Source organism: Natator depressus, chromosome 3, assembly GCF_965152275.1.
Source record: "Natator depressus isolate rNatDep1 chromosome 3, rNatDep2.hap1, whole genome shotgun sequence".
NCBI lineage: Eukaryota > Metazoa > Chordata > Testudines > Cheloniidae > Natator > Natator depressus.
Genome location: NC_134236.1, coordinates 125,645,319 through 125,663,664, shown reverse-complemented (window position 1 = coordinate 125,663,664; position 18,346 = coordinate 125,645,319). Strand labels below are relative to the sequence as shown.

Below are 18,346 nucleotides of genomic sequence, written 5' to 3'. Positions count from 1 at the left end.
TGTGTACTATATAAAGTGGAGAACAGGGCTTGCCTACCACTGCTGTTTCTCTCTCCTCTGGATTTTTAATTTTATACCCTTTAAAATAAGCTGCAGTCATTCCACCTAGTCAGTAAAAAAACATGAATGCCCCTCTGTAAGCACGATTGATGGATTCAGCTGGTAACACCTCCTTTGATTAAAAATAAAGTAAAAAGTAAAGTGTTTGCAAACTGAGCTATTTTTATTGAAGGTCTTTCATCTGGTGATTTCAGTACTGTCTCAGATGAGGCAAATATTCAGTCTAAATGCATCAGGCTGAAAGCAGTATAAGTCAACCTCGTATGGGCAATCAATTTAGCAGAGCCTTTACTTCCATGGCGGAGGGCCTAATCCTGAACTCCTTACTTTTGGAGCCTGCTTCAAAGAACCCTGAAGTCAATATAAAGACTCTCATTGACTGTAATGGGCTTTGGCCCAGTCTCTCAGTCTTTATTCAGGCAAATCATTGAAGCTAATGGAAAGACTTCAGATTTAGGCCCACAGAGTTTGAATTCCTTACTGGTCTGAAGAGATGTTAACAGAATAATTCCCACTGATATCCTTGACCTCTGTCAAAAGATATGAAAACAACACTTGGAATTCTCGGTAAAATAGTTGATCAAAACCTTTGAAAAATGAACAACATTCAATAAATAACTTTATAAAAGAGTTGGTTAATATAGATCAGGAAAAAGAAAACTAACTTAGTTTAAGATCTTGGTACGCTGCATTTTTTACTCCTAAAGGCATGCTGAGTTACAGCTCACCATGCTGCCATGTACAGAAAAAAGGCAAATTTTATTTTAAAGGGGAAGTAGTGAGTACTATGTTTTTTATTTGCAAGAAAATGCAAATACTGCCATTGACAAATTACTCCAAGCTGGCTGCATTCCCATCCCCAAAGAAACCTCACCCCACTTTTCTTCACTGGAAAATTACCTCCAACCTTTGTGTGACATGCGATCTGACCTAATTTCCCCCTTCCTCAGCTCCTCTGAGAGCACCTTCCAAAGAACAAGCATTAGGTCAGCACTATTATCTTAGAAAACCAGTCTTGATCTGGAACTCTACCACTAATGGCATGGGGATGTCTGTCCCATTTTCTTTCTCTTCCTCGTCTACTGCACAAGTCAAATATTTTAAAGAAATATCAAGAGAAGTTGCTTAAAATGGTCCAAAGTGTGTAGGAAGTGGTGGGAAGAAATTAAGCAGAGGAATATTTAGAATAAACAGTAAGAAAAACTTCCCACTGGTGTGATATAATAGAGAGTGGAATAAAGTTCTGAGAGAGGTGGAATTAATTAATGTTTGACGGGACAAAGCCTCAGAGAATATATTTTATGGAACAATCCTAGTCATCCCTTGCCAGTATCACAATACACGACCTAATCCATATTTCCATCTCTAATGTCTATGATTCAATAATAAAGAACAAGATCTGGTGGCATGATTATAGTATTAGTAGCAGCACTTCTGAAAAGCCAGAGCCAGGCTGTAACTTCCTAAAACATGGACAAAAGTCCTACAACATGTTACAGAAAAAACCAAACATATATTTGGAGGGGAAGGATTATGATATAAAATTTAAAGGGAAATTATATCCCTGCTATAGAATATTGTAGGGTGATTACAAAAAATCCTCCAGGCAGGATCTCTTACTCCAGTTTTATCCCTATTAAATTCTCTAGAACAGTTATATAAAAAAGAGGATGGTGTTGCTGGGTGCCCAAAAAGGGGACTCTCTGGGAACCCCCGCCCCCCAAAATTTAGACACCTGGTAAAATTGGTGTAAGCAGGGTCTGAATGAACTCTCCCCTGACAGCTAGTTGGGAAGGAGGAGAGACTTCAGGAGCAAACTGTATTTACATGAACACACTTACTCTGCCAAGATATCCAGCAGAGAGAGCTGTGTTGCTCAAAGTGATCAACTTTGATTTGTAACCCAACACCAGCCATTTTAGTACTGAATGCAGGGATAGTGAAATGTTGTTGTCTTTATTGTATGAATAAAGGGGAGCAGAACTGTCCTTAACCTGTCCCAAATGAGGGGGTCACTCTCAGCTGAAAGGACCTCGTTAAGCCAGGGGCTCGAATGCCAGACCCCTGTGAAAATAATGGGGTGGGGACAGGTGTCCCAGCAAGGAGGTGTGGACTGTCCCTAAGGGTCCCTGGTCCGGTTTAACCTGTTCCCCACTGTTCAAAGATAGAGCTAAATAGGCTCCATTAGGAGCCTTTGTTATTTTAAGTACTTAAATGAGAACTGAAATCACTTGTGGTGGGACAGTGTTTCTGCCTAGCCTGCTAAAAGCTGAAAGTCACTGACCATCACTAAGAGACTCACTTGCAGAGGTCACAACACAGAGGCAGGTGGCAGCAGAAGGTGACTGGTAGTCAGCCGGCGGGAGCAGGGAGCAGTCGGCCACCAGGAGCGGCTGGCGGGACGGACAGCAGTGAGAAACTGCGGCTGGCGGGGCATCCAGCCAGAACAAGTGCTGAGATGCCAGAGCAAGTAAGGTGCCTTCTTCCCTGGGTGGGAGGTGAACTCACACAGATGCATCTCTGAACCCTGGATCCTCACTGGCCAAGGACAACTACTGAGAGTGAGGTGTGCTGAGGGAGCAGAGAGGGGCACAGTAAAGGAACTTTTGGTTGTAGAACTCAAGAACATGAGGCAGAAGCTACTGCCCCACACACTGTGGGGTGGGTGTCCTGCTCCCAGTTTTATGATTATGAATCCTGATTGTAGCATTTTCCCTAATTAATGTCAGGTGACTTCCCTCCTTTCATTAAAAGTTTCTTTTCTACACTCAGACTCTGTGCTTGCGAGAGGGGACATATTGCCTCTCAGAGTCACCCGGAGCTGTGTGTAATTTTCCCAGGTTACTGGGTGGGGGCTCAAGCTGGTTCTGTGTTATATTGTTGAAAAGGAACCCCTAGATATTGAACCTGGCCCTGGTTGCTACCAGTTCCACCTGGCAGAAGGGTTACATAGGAATGTATAATAAAGAAGACAGTTACTGCCTGTTAATTTGAAAAGCCTCCACATTCACTTGATGGCCAGATCCCTCAAAAGATTCACATGGAAGACTATCCACTTTATCTTGATAGAGACATTAGAGGCCATTTGTAGCCAGTGTCATAAAATAGTGGGCCATGCTAGCCAGCCATAAAACTAGTTCTGGCATGTGTTTGTTCAATCACCATCTACATCCCCATCATTCCTGATTATTGCCTTCTCTTTTCCCCATCAATTGACTTTGAAAAGAGCAAGAAGTTAATAAGAACTCAACATCTTGCAGGTAGTTGGGGGCCAAATTCACCACTGTTACATCACTTTTACTTTGGTGTAATTCCATTGAAACTACTAGTGTAAAATTACACCAACATAAAATGGGTGTAATGGATTGGAGAATTAGGCCCTGTTTGGGTACTTTTGCCCATCTAAATGCTAGTTTAGACAAACCATGTTCAAGAGGTGGAGATGTGTAGAAGCATTTGATAGTAGCTTAGAGGTGAGAATGAAGAGATATATGGGAGAAAGCAATAGCTGTGACTTACCTCAAAAACTGGGCCTGTTCTAAAAGGTTATAATTATTGCCTGGGGAAATGGACAGCTTTCTCTCCCAGGGTTCCAATCACAACCTCAGGAATTCTGACTACCTTAGGCTGGCTTGTAAAAACAAAGCACCTCTGTGCCAGTTATTGGTGTGTATGTGTGGTATTGATGAGCTGTCTGCAATAGCAGTCCAAGCCAATTTCTTTATTTAGGTTGGGTGGAGGGATCTATTATTCATAAGGAAAGACCACAACAGCGATAGGTGACATTTTATTCAGTGACATGACTTCCTTTTCATATAGTTTAGTGACTGTTCATATTGTGAAAAGAGGGATAGTGAGTGGCACCAAACCACTGCGGGGAGCAGGGCCCAATGCCCTAATAGCTTCATTTGGTGTACGAATATGTAGCACATACCTAGCACCTTTCAGCGGCGGGGCTTAATGCACTTCTCAGAGGTGGGGTAATAAAGTATCCTTTTACAGATGGAGAAAGAGACACAGAGCAATGAGCAACTGACTTAAGGACGTGCAACAAGACACCTTCATAGCTAGGAATAGAGATCAGGTCACCTAGATCCCAGCCCACACTCAGGTCACTAGCCCATGTCTGTGTCTTCTCCCTTTCATTCCCTTCCCTTGTGTCTTTGAAATGAAAGGCAAATGTGAGGGGAAGCTGTGCAAGTTTCTTCACTGAGCGCTTTACTGCCCATCCTGTCTGGCACCAGCCCTGCCGGGTCCCTCCTGGGCCTCTAGTGAACACAGAGCCACTGAAGTGTGGACTGTCCAGTAGGGAACAGGGGCCTGTTGAGGATGGATTAGACACAACACATCCTGCATTTTCGCAGGGGGTTAGACTAGATGACCCTTGTGGTCCCTTCTAATCCTATGGCTCTAAGATTCTATGATCCCGCTCTCATTGACATTAATGGCAAAACTCCCACTGGCTTCAGTGGGGCTGGATCAAGCCCTAAACGGTGATCTCCCACGCGCGTTTTCATATCGGGGAAAGGCGTGCAGGTTGCGGTGTCCAGAGATGCAAGGCTGCTCCCCTCACCCACTACCTTACTTTGCAACTCTGCCTATGCGTGTGTTTTCATTTTGCTGCATGCAATGAGAGTGCAGCGCAATGCTGATGCTAATATACTTGGTCCTATCCTGGAGCAGCGTGTTGTTGGCAGGCAGTTTCTTTGGTTATTTAACACCCGAGCTGTCATTTCTAGGACACTAGATCACGGAGGGAGGATCCTGCTTATTTCCCCCTCCTGATAATTTTGTAGCTCCAAACAGTGACTGTGGGAATTGGGAGTATTGGGTATTTATATAATGTGCCCCCCCCCGCCCCCACACACCTCAGTGTAGCAAAGCTTGGCACACAGTAAGGAAACAGACTCTATATGCGGCCAGAACGATGACAATTCAGTGAGCCCACACGGCAATGAACCGCTTGCTTCGCATCCCGTTTTTAAAAGCACCTTCCTTTCCACGGCTGCAGAAGAAGATCGCTGCTGTGTGTACAGCAATAAAATAAAATTGCTCCTTAAGATTAAGCCGTGCACCCCAAACACTTTAGCATGAACCCGATCTAAAATGCGCTGGGGAGAGATGGGAGGGAGAGCACTTCCCCAGCCTCCATCAACCTCTGCCTGGGGAAAGACGAACAATTAACATCTCCCCCGCCCCTCCCCCCCGACCCCAATATGTAGAAATCTCCCAAAGTCTAGTCAGTTACAAAATGTTTCTGGAGCTGAGAAACAAGCTTCTGATCGCAGCGCTGAGATCCCTCCCCCCCCCAGCCCCTTCTCTTGCTGTTTATTGTTATTATTTATTTGTGTTGGGCTTTTTTCGGGCGGCGGGGGCGGGAATCAGCTTCAGTCTCTTGCAAAAGGTCCAGGCTGCTTACGTCTGAGCGCCCCTTATCATTTCAATGAATGGCAATTGCAGCCTTGGTGCTGTTATAGCAATGAAGCTACAGACGTCATTGCCTCCTGTTGGACGTGAGATGTGTCCAAGCATCAGCCCCTTTTGCTTAAGAACAACTCTTTAACTTCCAGGCAGCCGGCAGACAGGGTTTTATGAGATCCTAAGAACCAAACATTTACATTATATATATATACACACACATATATAGGGATAATACAAACACACACACACTGTATATATGTGTGTATATATATGGAGAGAGAGAACTAGGAAAACCTGCTGCCACTGCAAGCTCCACTAAAATTTCCTGATCAGCTGAGTAGCTCGCTGCATCGTTTTGTTAAATGCCACCTGACGGGAAGGGATCATCACTCAGCCTGTGCTCTTCATTTTTGGTAGCGAGGAAGACTTGTTGAGCACCTTGTTCTCCTGCGCCCAGGAAGAAGCCCTGCTGCTGGGAGCACAGAAGAGCTGGGATCGTGCCCTAAGAGCTCCCCGAATTTCACCCACTTTGCAGCTGCTGTTACTAATTGAGGCCCCCCCCGCCCCCCTTGTCTCTGTTTCCCGGACTGAAGCGGGAGCGAGGATCTGCTCTTTAAAGTGGATCCGAAGGGGAAGGCAGAGATGAGCTGGTGCATAGTTCTGAGGGTAAGTTGCTCTCTCCCTCCACGTAGCATCAGCCCCGAGCCTCGGTATTGGGTTGGAAAGTGGGACGGGGGGGGGGGCGATGTTTGTGAAGGCAGGGGGAGAGCGGCGCTTTTTACATCCAGGGCTGAACGGGTTACCTGAGGGGGGGGGGGGGGGAGTGCGGGGGCCGGGCACTGACTTCACAGCGGAGTTTGCAAGGTGCGAGTTACTCGTGAATATTCCTAGCCAGCTGCGAAGCTCAGCAGCAATGCCTCTGCTCCCGCAGGTGCCTTGCCTGGGCGGCCAGTGGCCACAGCCCGTGCTCTCCTGCACTCCGAGTTTGGGCTGCGGGGGAGCCTCCAGCCACCCAGGGGAGAACAGCCCTCCCCGCCGGGAAGTCAGGATCCCCAGCTACAGCACACATGACCCCTACACCTGGAAGCGCCTGTCGTTTGTCCTCATCTGTCTCTGCCCCCGCCCCTTTCTTTCCCTCAGTCTGTTCGAACCATTTTTTTAACCCATAGGGAGCCCAGTACAAATAAATATAAATCACCCCCTCCCCCCAGCTGGCCACCAACAAGTGTAAAACCTGCAGAGGTGCCTATTGCCTCCTTCTTGAATGCTGCCTCTCTCCCCCAGGTGGATAGGAAAGGGTGGGGAGAGCAACCCCCTTAGACGTGGGGCTGAATTGATGGGATTGTGATTTGTAGGATTTCTCCACTTAGTCCCTGCCTCCTACTTGCTCTCCAGCCACTCCAAAGTCTCTTCCCCTCTCTTTAAGCAGCGATTTCTTTCAATCTCTCCCCCTCTGTGTGTGTGTGTGTCTCTCTCTCTCCCTTCACATACACTCATCTCCCCGGAGAGAGAGAGAGAGGAGAAACCCAACTCCCAAAAACCGGCCAGATGTCGAAGAAACGCAAAACCCTGGAGGGTAGAGGATCCGGGCTCCCCCAGGAGGAACCCAGAACCTGCTTTGGGGGCAGCGAGGAGCAAGGTAGGGAGAAGGGAGCCTGCAAGTGGAGGGGAGGCAATTGGGAGTGTAGGGGGATCCCAGCGCAGGAATGCATCAGCCTGGCTTATCTCCCTGAATAAAGAGAGCTATAGAGGTGACTTTAATAATTAGGCCAGATTGTTTCCAATAAGGGCATTAAAAGAGCAGGTCTGCTGTGATTGTGACAACACTGAACTTTGGATGGTGAAGGGGTTAAGGGGAGCAGGAAGGAGAGAGAAGGGGCTATATTGATCGATTGCTGAGGGGGAATTGCAGGTTTGCTGATCAATCCAGATTCCCTTCACCACTTGCTGTTTGTCAATTGCATTGGTACATTCACACTGTATCATCGATTAGCAGCTTGTGTAAATTTGTATTTACAAGGTGCTCTCAGCTTGAGCAATGAGTGGTATATTTCTGAGGTGGGGTGTGTATGTGGGTTTTTTTGGGGGAAGGGTGGTGGTGGTGTTCCATTTTAGTTCATAAGTCCCCATCCCTGATATGATTTCAGTTGCGTCATGTTGAGGCTTCAAATGCTGCACTTGCAGAGCACACTTCGCATCCAGCTAAAGTTGGTTTTTCAACAGCTTTGGTGCTTTGCTGTAATTTTCAAGCTCTAAGTATTTGTGATGAAAGCTGTTCTTCACTTTTTGACAAGATAATATCAATGTAGAAGCTGAGCTGGTGTAAAATCAGCTATGCACACAAATATTAGGGAGTTCTGCAGCCGATTTTTTGTTTGTTTCACTTAGCCCAATAGTTCCTTTCCTTTGTGTTTATTTTGACTAAGTGGGCCCAGATGAGCCAAGCCAAGCTACAGTGTTTTAGGGGTTGTGGCTATAATGCAGAAGAGAGGAAAAATACCAGCCAGATTAAAAGCAATGTTTAAAGCTGTTTATAATGGCTTTGAAGACTAAGGTGGGAGATGATGGTGTGTATGGTGGAGTAAGGTGAAAATGTAAATTTATTTCTTACCAAGTTAGAATTCAGAAATATGGTGCTTTTGTCTTAGCAGGTGCAAACCCGAGTATAGAGCTGATAGGGATGGAATGAGTGTGTTCTCCAATATGGAGTCAATGGTCCTTTTTATAAAGAATGATAAGGATCACAATGTCACAAAAGTAATCAAAAATCATGAAATTCAGTCTCCACCAGAGAGATTTTTGCGTTGGGTTGTGTTTTTTTGAAGTGAAATATCTCAAATCCGGTTCCTGGCGTGCTCTTTTAGCTTCGTTAGAAAGAAAAAGTCATAGTGATGCACCATTTATCTCGAAAGAGATTGTTTAGGGTTTACGGGGCTGTTATTTTAAACTGCTTGTCTCTCCCACAGTAAAATAAAATCCATGTCCATCATTTCCTAAAACCATTTGTCCATTAAAACAAATACAGTCACCTGAGGAACATTTTTATCTCTCTGAATGACTTTATTTGCATGACAGCATACAGTGTTTTTGCAATCAATAGGGAAAAATTGAGGTTTTGCTGTCACTAATGGAGAAAAACTTACCTCTTTGTCAGGTATAGATGATGTCAGACACAGAAAAGATATTCAGCATTGACCTGAAAGTTGGTCTATAGGTTACATATCATTTTCATTTAATTGGGGTACCAATGGTGTGTATGGAAACACGGTGAACATTATTGAAATGCAGTGGTGTGTATGTGGTGGTTTTTTTTTTTTTTTTTTAAACTCCACAATAGTACTTCCTACAAGATCTCTGGTTATGTAATGAGGAACAGAAAACGACATTTAACTTTATACAGATATTTTTCTTGTTTTGGAAGTACACTGAATAAGAAATAAAATGAAAGTGGAAAATTATTTAGCAAAGCACTGATCTGCTTGTATTAAGAGAGCAAATAATAAATATCTTGTAGGAAAACACACAAGGTATTTTGCAAATCAAACTGGATGTGAACCTTGCTGTGCCTATATGATCCAGGTTTATGCAGACTATGGCATTGTAAATTATGGAATTTAGTTTAAAATCTAGTTTTTGTTAATGAGATCAAGTGTATTTTTATGGACATGTAGTGATTTTTATTTTATTTTCTCCTTTGTATTTCACAGAAAAGAATGCTGCTTGCTAATTATATTGTCTGTATGAATATGTAACTGTAGAAACCATTAAGAGTGTTCCATGTACCACAATACTGTAGTGAGCATATTTTGTGCAAAATGGTGGATGTGATCATCTTCTTTTTTTTTTTTTTTTTTTTACATCAGATGTACAATTATTTTTGGTTTAATCTGAAATGATGATTTACATGCTGTGTGTGCTTATGGTAGGTTTTCTACCTCTGTAGAGAGAACATGCTTATTAGACTGGCGAGGGGGTGTAGTATTTTCCCAGAAGTATGAAAAGGCCATGTAACTCCTGAGATTTAGTTCTACAATGTACGTGTAGGGTGCTTGTTTAAATCATAGATTCTAGTTTACTAATAAACCAAAAAATAATAATAAAAGCTCAGATTTTTGGACACTACCAAATCCAGCATCTGTGCAGAATGCAAATGCAGCTCAACTGTGGGGCCTTCTTCAAGTGGCACAGACATGGACCATAGAGAGACTCGTTCTAGTTTGGCCATCTTAATTCTGTGCTCTATTTGGTAAATCAGGGATGTACTATGTTAAGAAACAAGTATCCTTACTTTGAGGGCCTATGATGGTTTAAAAACATCTAGCTAACATAGACTAATTCCAAACTGCTGCACTGTGTGTCAGTTCTTTGGCCAAATGAAATTCATGCTTGTGGAGCTTTGTTCTTCTCCCACATGTGCTCAGTATACATGGGGCAGGCTGGTGGACACCATTTAGGCTGTGGCATACAATTTCTAACCTTCTTTGGGGTGACTTTTTTTTTTAGTCTTTCACAAAGCATTTTATGAAGGCCTTGCTAGAACTCTCTCTAACTGCTCCTGCTAAAATAGGGCCTGACATTGCAAGTTTCGGACATTCAGCACATTGCATTGAGTGGGAGTAGAGGTACTTTGTACCTTCCAGCATCAGATCCATAGTAATGAAGTGTGGAGACCAAACAGGCCTAATTTTGACCTTGCTTACATCAGTTTGAATCAGGAGCATCTCCAGTGAGGTCAATGGAGTTCCACCAGAGTAAATAACCTCAGAATTGAGCCCTATGGGTATGTGCAACTGGTCAGTCAGTGTGCGTCTCCATGTCACATTACTAGCAGCACCTTTGACTGCATCTTGCTGATTTTGGTGTCATTTAAATGGCTGAGGATCTTGGGTCACAAATTGAAAGCCTGTGGTGGTGACTGTATATTGTATTGGGGCATACTTAATGATCCAGAAGACCTTGTATGTCCCTCTTTTCTATGTTCCCTTGAAAGCTGGTGGAGAATGTGCAAAGACGGAAGGCTTTAGCTACAAAAGAGCAAGTTAAAATGGATTTTGTGCTCTCGTAATAATGGAACACAAAATGATATGATAAACTTAAAATTATGCAGTAATCCTACTCACAGCTCTTACTTTTGTCATTATCCAGCAATCACTGGTTTAGTGTCATACAATATTTCAGACAACTTTTTGTGAGGAGTTTTGTTGGTGTGGGAGCTGATGGACAGAATAACTCTCTGATGAGTCCTTGCTTGACCAAATGCTGCTTTCCTGTACACATGTAACTGAGAATAAAATTTAACCTGCTGTATTTTCCTTTTCACTGTCTCTATTTTGACAGTCTATGAAAGTAGATGATTTGTTTTTCTTCAGGTCCAATTCTGTACTGTGTTAAATACCCTCAGCTTTCACAGAGATCAGTGACTGTTGAGGCTCTCAGCATTCTGCCGAACTGGGCTCCTGACGGCTAGCTTTTTAAAAATTGTTTAAAACCTGTTTTGTTTTTTTTTTCCCAGAAGCAAACTTGAGCCCCAATCCTGCAGACACTTATGCACATGTGTAACTTTACATATATGAGTAGTTCCATTGAGCTCAGTGTGACCAGTCCTGTGCATAAAATTATCATGTGTATGCTTGCTGGATAAGGGGTCTTGGTTAATATTAACCAAGTCCTCTTGAGTTTCGTTCCCCTACAAAGACTTCAAGTTAAAAGGCACAGTTGGGATACACCTTTTTCTCTGACTAAAAATGTCTAGTTATGTGAGATCTTAAATACCTACTGAAAAATTATCTTTATGCCTTGTATTTTTGATCGGTATAAAGTATTATTGATTAAATCTTGTAGACATTTTAGAAAAATAAACTTCTGTAATCTTGATGTGGGCACATCAAAATATAGGAGGCCAAATTTAGCTCTTCCTGCAGATTTACAGTGATGTAACTGAATTAGGAGTTTGACCCAATGTTTGCTTTACATTGCTGCTTCACTCTCTCCCTTTCACTTGGTAGAAGCAGTTACATTCAAATACTGTTCACTACATTCATTGTCTGTGTGCATTCCTGCTGGTGTCATGATTCTGTTGTGTACATACAGAAGTAACCTGGCTACTTGTCACCTTCTGGGTAAATTATAGAATCGTAGGACCTCGAGAGGTCATCTGGTCCAGTCCCCAGCACTCAAGGCAGGACTAACCTATAATTCCGGTGCTTCTCCCTTACAGAGCACTCCCATCTCTGCACTAGTTTCCTCCTTCCCCTCTCTGTGCTCAGCCCAACATTTTCTCCTTCCCACTGGAAAAGATACAAAGAAAGGCAACAAAAATGGTGAGGGGTATGGAGCAGCTTCCATTCAAGGTGGGATTAAAAAGACTGGGACTGTTCATCGTAGAAAAGAGATGTAAGTAAGGATCTGATAGAGGTCTATAAAATCATGACTGGTGTGGAGAAAGTGAATAAAGAAATGTTATTTACCCCTTCGCACAACACAAGAGCAAGGGGTCACCCAACGAAACTGATAGGCAGCAGGTTTAAAACCGCTTTAAGGAAGTCTGTTGAATTCATTGCCAAGGGATGTTGTGAAGGCCAAAAGTAAAAATAGAGTTTTAAAAAAAGAATTGGATAAGTTCATGGAGGATAGGTCCATCAGAGGCTATTAGCCAAGATGGTCAGGGATGCCACCATATGCTCTGTGGGTCCCTCTGCCAGAAGCTGGGACTTGATGACAGAGGATGGATCACTCAAATAATTGCCCTGTTCTGTTCATTCCCTCTGAAGCAACTGGCACCGGCCGTTGTCGGAAGACAGGATACTGGGCTAGATGGACCATTGGTCTGACCCATTATGGCCGTTCTTATGTTCCATTTGTCTTCTCCTTCCCCTTGTGATTTCAAGTCTTACGTTAATCAGCTGTTTGAAATATAAGCCAGCCACATTCCTCCTTCTCCTCCTCAAATGCCTGATCCATGAAGTGTACCGCTCATAATGTCAGTAGCCACTCTATTGTGTGATCTGTGTTTATTCTCAGAGTGTAGATATTTTGGAACAAACTTTTTGGGGGGGCGGTGGGTGTGTTTGATATAAAGCATTGAGTATAGCCTGGTACTACACATGGACTGCAATGAAGAAAGGGCAGCCCCTGTTGGCTTTTGCTGCAGAAGCCTGTGTATATGTGTACCAAATGAAAAGTAATCCAGTAAGAAATTTCTAGGGGATGTGGCAAAAAACTGGGGAGTAAACAATGCTTTTAAAAAGTTGGCTGGCTCCATGGGCTAGTGAGTTGGGACTCTTGATCTTGAGTTGTCACTCCTCTAGCAGACAAGTACTCAGTTACCTGTGTTTGCTTCTCAGAAACATACTAGCCTTCTCCCTACATACGCATTTCCAGTCAACTGAAAGAGTAACATCCAATCCTTGGTGCTTTGTCGACGATCACTGTGATGTAAGGGCCTTCTTAGGAAGCAACCAAAAAAAGCTTTGAGACCAGTTGGAGTAACTACAGTTAACTGCAAACAAATTCTTTCCAGAGCCCTCAGAATGATAAAGGGTGTCATGTATGTAAGCAAAGTATAAATGTAACTAACACACTAGGTAAGGTGTGTGTCTTAGTCTACTGTTGGCTCTATGGACTAAATTCAGCCTGATGAAAGTGAGGGCAACCTCGTTGACTTCAGTGGAGTTATATCCATGTTCACCAGGGCTGACCTTGGCCTTTGATGTTTGCTATGGTGACTTACTGGTAGTGGGTACGTTAAAGTTTAAGGAAGAGAGGATGGGAGAAAATGTAAGTAGAGGTATGGATGCCTGGGAAGAGAGATGATATGTCTTGGTAGATAAGATTTATGGATGATGCAATAATGCTTTGTACAAACTACCAGGAGAAAAATAACTCCAAGTTGTTGTTGTTTCTGTTGATTCTCCATAACTATTGAAACCTCCCATTTCTATTCGTTTAGATCCCAGTTTAGAAAGGTACTTTGCATGTGCCTAACTTTAAGCATGCATTGGAGAGCTTAGAGTTAGGCATGTACTAAATTAGTAACTTTCTGAATCGAGGCCTCAAGCGTGGGAGAATCATGCTCACTCCTGTTGTCATAATGGCCTCTTTTAAGAGAGTGATCACTAAGGTTATGTTTCTAAAATATGTTGGAGTAGGTTAACTGTATCTAGACCTGAAGAATACAGTTTGGTTTTGAAGAACTGTGAGGGAGAAATTTAGATCTTCAGGGGTAAGATTGTAGCCTACATGTTAGGGGGAAGTAATTTTGCCACCTGATACTATGAGGTAGAGCTACTGGAAGTGCTGACATTTTGAATATTTGACATAGTCACTTTTTCCTTGGCTGAAGAATGTAACCTGGGACAAGTCACTTATTTTCTCTGTAAATAAAAATGGGGATGACTTCTTAACTAGAGGGGTGTGGTGAGAAGGAATTTTATTGTTTTTGGGGGCACTTGGATCCTTCAGTGATAGGCCATGTAAGTACTTAAGATAAAATTTTCAAAATCACTAGTGCTTTAAGAGCGTAAGTCCCATTGGCTTTCAAAGTTATTAGGCACCTTTGAAAATATTCCCCTTGGAGTCCAGCAGTACTCATGTAAGATTTTTGTTTTGCATTAAGTGGAGTTAGTAATGAAGGTGTTAGTATTACATTGTCCTGGTCCTACTTTCATACGCTGGTGGGTGTAAGACAAAATTCTTCATTCTGTCTTTCTCTGGATAGAGGTGCACTAGTATACAAGTATTTATTGACCCAGAGGTAGCGATTATTAGCAAAATGAGGGCTGGCCCTGAAGTTGGCAATCAGGAGCCAGGTTTTCAGCTAGTGTGAATCCATGTAGCTCCACTGACGTCAGTAGTGCTATGCTGACTTTATGCCAGTTGAGAATCTGGCCCCATGCCTTCTTAAAGATGATTCACAGACTTCTGTGTGTTTGACTTAGGATGCTTCCTAAAAATGTCAGTAAGTGATAAAGTGAAGAATTCAGATCATGGAGGGTAAAGAATAAAAACAAGGCAAAATACATAGATCCTGTAGGAGCCTATTACAAAATAATGGAAAAAGTAGTGGAGTGTCCCTTTAAGGTGTAGTTGTTACTCCTAGGAAGCCTCTTAAAAATTTCTGACTTGAACACAATTCATTTTGCCTTTTTCTTCCTTGCCATTTTACTTGTTGTCAAGTATATTTGCATTTAAACAACTGCTGTCTCATACAGCTTCTTGCCTCCTTCCTCATGCTGCAGTGCGTCACATTGATGGTTTTGAGTGGACCACGGCGGCTTGGTGCGATGTCATTAAAAGCAGGCTTATAACCTCTTTGCAGGATCAGGCAGAAGTGGAAAGTGGGTTGGGAGGGGGACAGTTTATCTAATTCCTTTAATAGTAATGGAATGTATAAAGTAATCAAGGCACCATGTATTCCAGAGTCCTAGATTCTGTGGGAGACTGATCGTATGGAAGCAGCTTCATTTACATTTAAACAATGGAGTTTTTGAATACATTAAATATGAAAATAAAGACTATAATCAGCCCCTGGGGCACCCTGTTATTTATTTGATATTAAAGTTATCTTTTGTGGTTCTCACATTTTTCATTATTCCAAAGATTGTTGTAATAAGCATAGCCACATTATAGAAGTTGCCAGGGACAATGGTGGAAATTATGGTGACTTGGTAGGGGGCAACTGGGGCTTCATATACCGTGGGAGGAGAAGGAAGTTACCTGGGATTGAGGGGTTAAGCACATTTGCTGTATGTGTCTGATTAAAAATGATAAACAGTGAAGAAAAAATCTTGATTACTTAGCAGTCCACCGGAGCAGTTCCTACTTCCTAGAGGTATGCTTTCAGATGTCTGCAGTCTCAGGAAGATACCACAGCTTTGATTTAACCTTGAAAATGTGAGCCTACGGTTTCTTTTCAACCATAAAGGGATATGTATGTTTTTTCCAGTGAAAGTTTAGATTCTGTAACACAGTTCTGCAGCTAGGGGTGGGTTCTGGGGCCAATTTTGGGGAATCACACAATGTAAGGCACTAGAATATTATGTAAAGTAAACTGACTGATCGTTAATAGAGCTGCTTTTTCCCAGTTTGCCCCTGTACTAACATTCTTTTTTTTAACATACCATTTGTCCATCGGCATGCATACCACTATTAGTACACATTATATTCTGTCTCATTTTAAGTTGTGGATAAACATACCTTAGCACGAGGAAGCTTGAAATAATTTATTTAGGCAAGGTTTAAATGCTAGACAGAAAAATGAAATGCTGAAATTTAGGCAGAAAGATGAAAATGCACTTTAAGACAGAAAGACAAGGGTGATACTGAGAGTTTACTTTGGCCCATAACCAGCAGCAGTACATAGATATGTGGCCCCAGGAGAAAACTGGGGAAGGAACTGTGACTTGGCCACCTCTCTTTTTCTCTCTGGATCCACCCCCCCGCCCTTGTTTCAGGTCTATACCAATAGAAGATTACTTTCTTCTCTCTGCTGGCTCAACTGGGCTGTTTGGGGCATTTAGAGAGGGGGTGGCAGGGGGAAAAAAGGCAAGCCAAGGCCCCACCCATTCCCTGCCAATTTACAGAGGAAGGAGAATTGCAGCTCCTCCCTTCTCTTCTCCCTCATTTCCCCCCCATCCCCCCAACACTGACCATGCACAAAGATAGCAATATAAAGTACATGCAAAGTGTATGCAGCTTCCACATATACATGCCTCGTAAGCAACCTTATTTGAGGGTCAGAGTTAGCTTAACTTTGAGGAGTACTTGTGGCACCTTAGAGACTAACCAATTTATTTGAGCATAAGCTTTCGTGAGCTACAGCTCACTTCATCGGATGCATACTGTGGAAACTGCAGAAGACATTATATACACAGTATGTATCCGATGAAGTGAGCTGTAGCTCACGAAAGCTTATGCTCAAATAAATTGGTTAGTCTCTAAGGTGCCACAAGTACTCCTTTTCTTTTTGCGAATACAGACTAACACGGCTGTTACTCTGAAACTTAACTTTGAGAAATGTCAGATTTAGGTAGCAGGAAGAAGTTATGACCATACTGTTAAAGCCCTGAGCAGCAATGGGATGTACTGTAGAATATTAAGAAATTAGGCCATCTGCAAGCCATAAATGCATGGACTGAGAATGACAGCTAGCAGTAAGTACACTAGTTAATGTTTGGGTAGAAGAACTACAGCAGATCTATTATCTCTGGATAGTTGGAAGAATGGACAAGCTAAAGTCCTTCATCTTTTACTCTGTGGAAAGAACTTTACTCATCTTTCAGTTCAAGGCACTGAGCCTTTCCAGAGGGTTGCTGGAGATGAATTCTATTCTGACATGTATTCAGCCATCTAATTTTTGTTACAGGAGTTCTCTGTAAACGAAAGGTGTCTATACATAAGTAAACAGTTAGTTAATAAGGTGCCAGTTGCTGGTGCTCAAAAATGTGGCACATTTTTCTTGGGTTTTGTGGGACCAACACATCTTCTTGTTGAGTGCTGCAAATGGCTTCTTGTGTGTGGCTCTTAACAGTTTATATCCACTCCGAAACAATAACTGAAAGTCATGGAGACCTTGTGTGTTGCTATTAGGTTTTTCCAGTGTCCTGAGAATGAATAAGCGATCTTTTTATTGCACTGCTACAAGGCAAGCAGAAAGTATATAGGAATAGAAAGCGCAGCATCAGTTTTCAAAAACAGATAGCGTGTGATTTCATTTATTTATTTTTAATGACAAGAATATATTCATTAACCTTTCTGTTTTTCTCTTTCCGTGACTATAAATAATGAGTGTACCAGTTTTTGACTAGAAGTTCTTAAGATCAACTCTGCTAATCATAATGCTATAAATTTTTAATTCAGGACTAGGATGGGATTTATAGGGAGAATGGGGATGGGAGCAGAGAATCCTAAACCTTTTAAATGAGGGAACATCTCATTTTATTCACTAAATATTTTGGCAAAACCTCCTGGTTGCACATCTGGCATCTACATAGCTGAGATGTCTTTGCCCAGCCAGGTGCTGAGGTCATGGCTGTCTAATTTCAGCTGACACAATGAGGAGTCCGGTAGCACCTTAAAGACTAACCGATTTATTTGGGCATAAGCTTTCATGGGTAAAACCCATTACTTCAGATGCATGGAGTGAAAATTAATATATATTGGCATAAATCTATATTGGCACATGAAGAGAAGGGAGTTACCTTACAAGTAGAGAACCACTGTTGAAGGCCAATTCAGTCAGGGTGGATGTGGTCCACTCCAATAATTGAGGAGGAGGTGTCAATACCAACAGAGGGGAAATTGCTTTTGAAGTGAGCCAGCCACTCACAGCCCCTATTCAAGCCCAAATTGATGGTGTTAAGTTTGCAAATGAATTGTAGCTCTGCAGTTTCTCTTTGAAGTCTGTTTTTGAAGTGTTTGTTTGGTTTTTGTTTTGTTTAAATCTGTTATTGAATGTCCAGGGAGATTGAAGTGTTCTCCTACTGGCTTTTGTGTGTTACCATTCCTGATACCTGATTTGTGTCCATTTATCCTTTTTACATAAAGACTATCAAGTTTGGCCAATGTACACGGCAGAGGGGCATTGCTGGCACATGATGGCATATCACATTAGTAGATGTGCAGGTGAATGAGCCCCTGCTGGTGTGGTTTGGTCCTATGATGGTGTCGCTAGAGTAGATATGGGGATAGAGAAGGCAATGGGGTTTGTTACAGGGATTGGTTCCTGGGTTAGTGTTTCTGTGGTGTAGTGTGTAGTTGCTGTTGAGTATTTGCTTCAGGTTGGGAGGCTGTTTGTGAGGACTGGCCTGCCTCCCAAGGCCAGTGAGTGGGGGATCATTTTCCAGGATAGGTTGTAGATCGTTGATGC

At 42.6% G+C, this 18,346-nt stretch overlaps 1 protein-coding gene across 1 annotated transcript in view; it reads left to right on the top strand.

Moving 5' to 3' along the window:
- Positions 1–5,576: 5,576 nt before the first annotated feature.
- Positions 5,577–18,346, top strand: part of PDE10A (phosphodiesterase 10A) — a 565,357-nt gene continuing 552,587 nt past the window's right edge. The window contains exon 1 of the mRNA XM_074948747.1: positions 5,577–6,147. Coding sequence (XP_074804848.1) covers positions 6,124–6,147 — 24 coding nt within the window. The 5' untranslated portion in view covers positions 5,577–6,123. The remainder of the gene's footprint in view (positions 6,148–18,346) is intronic.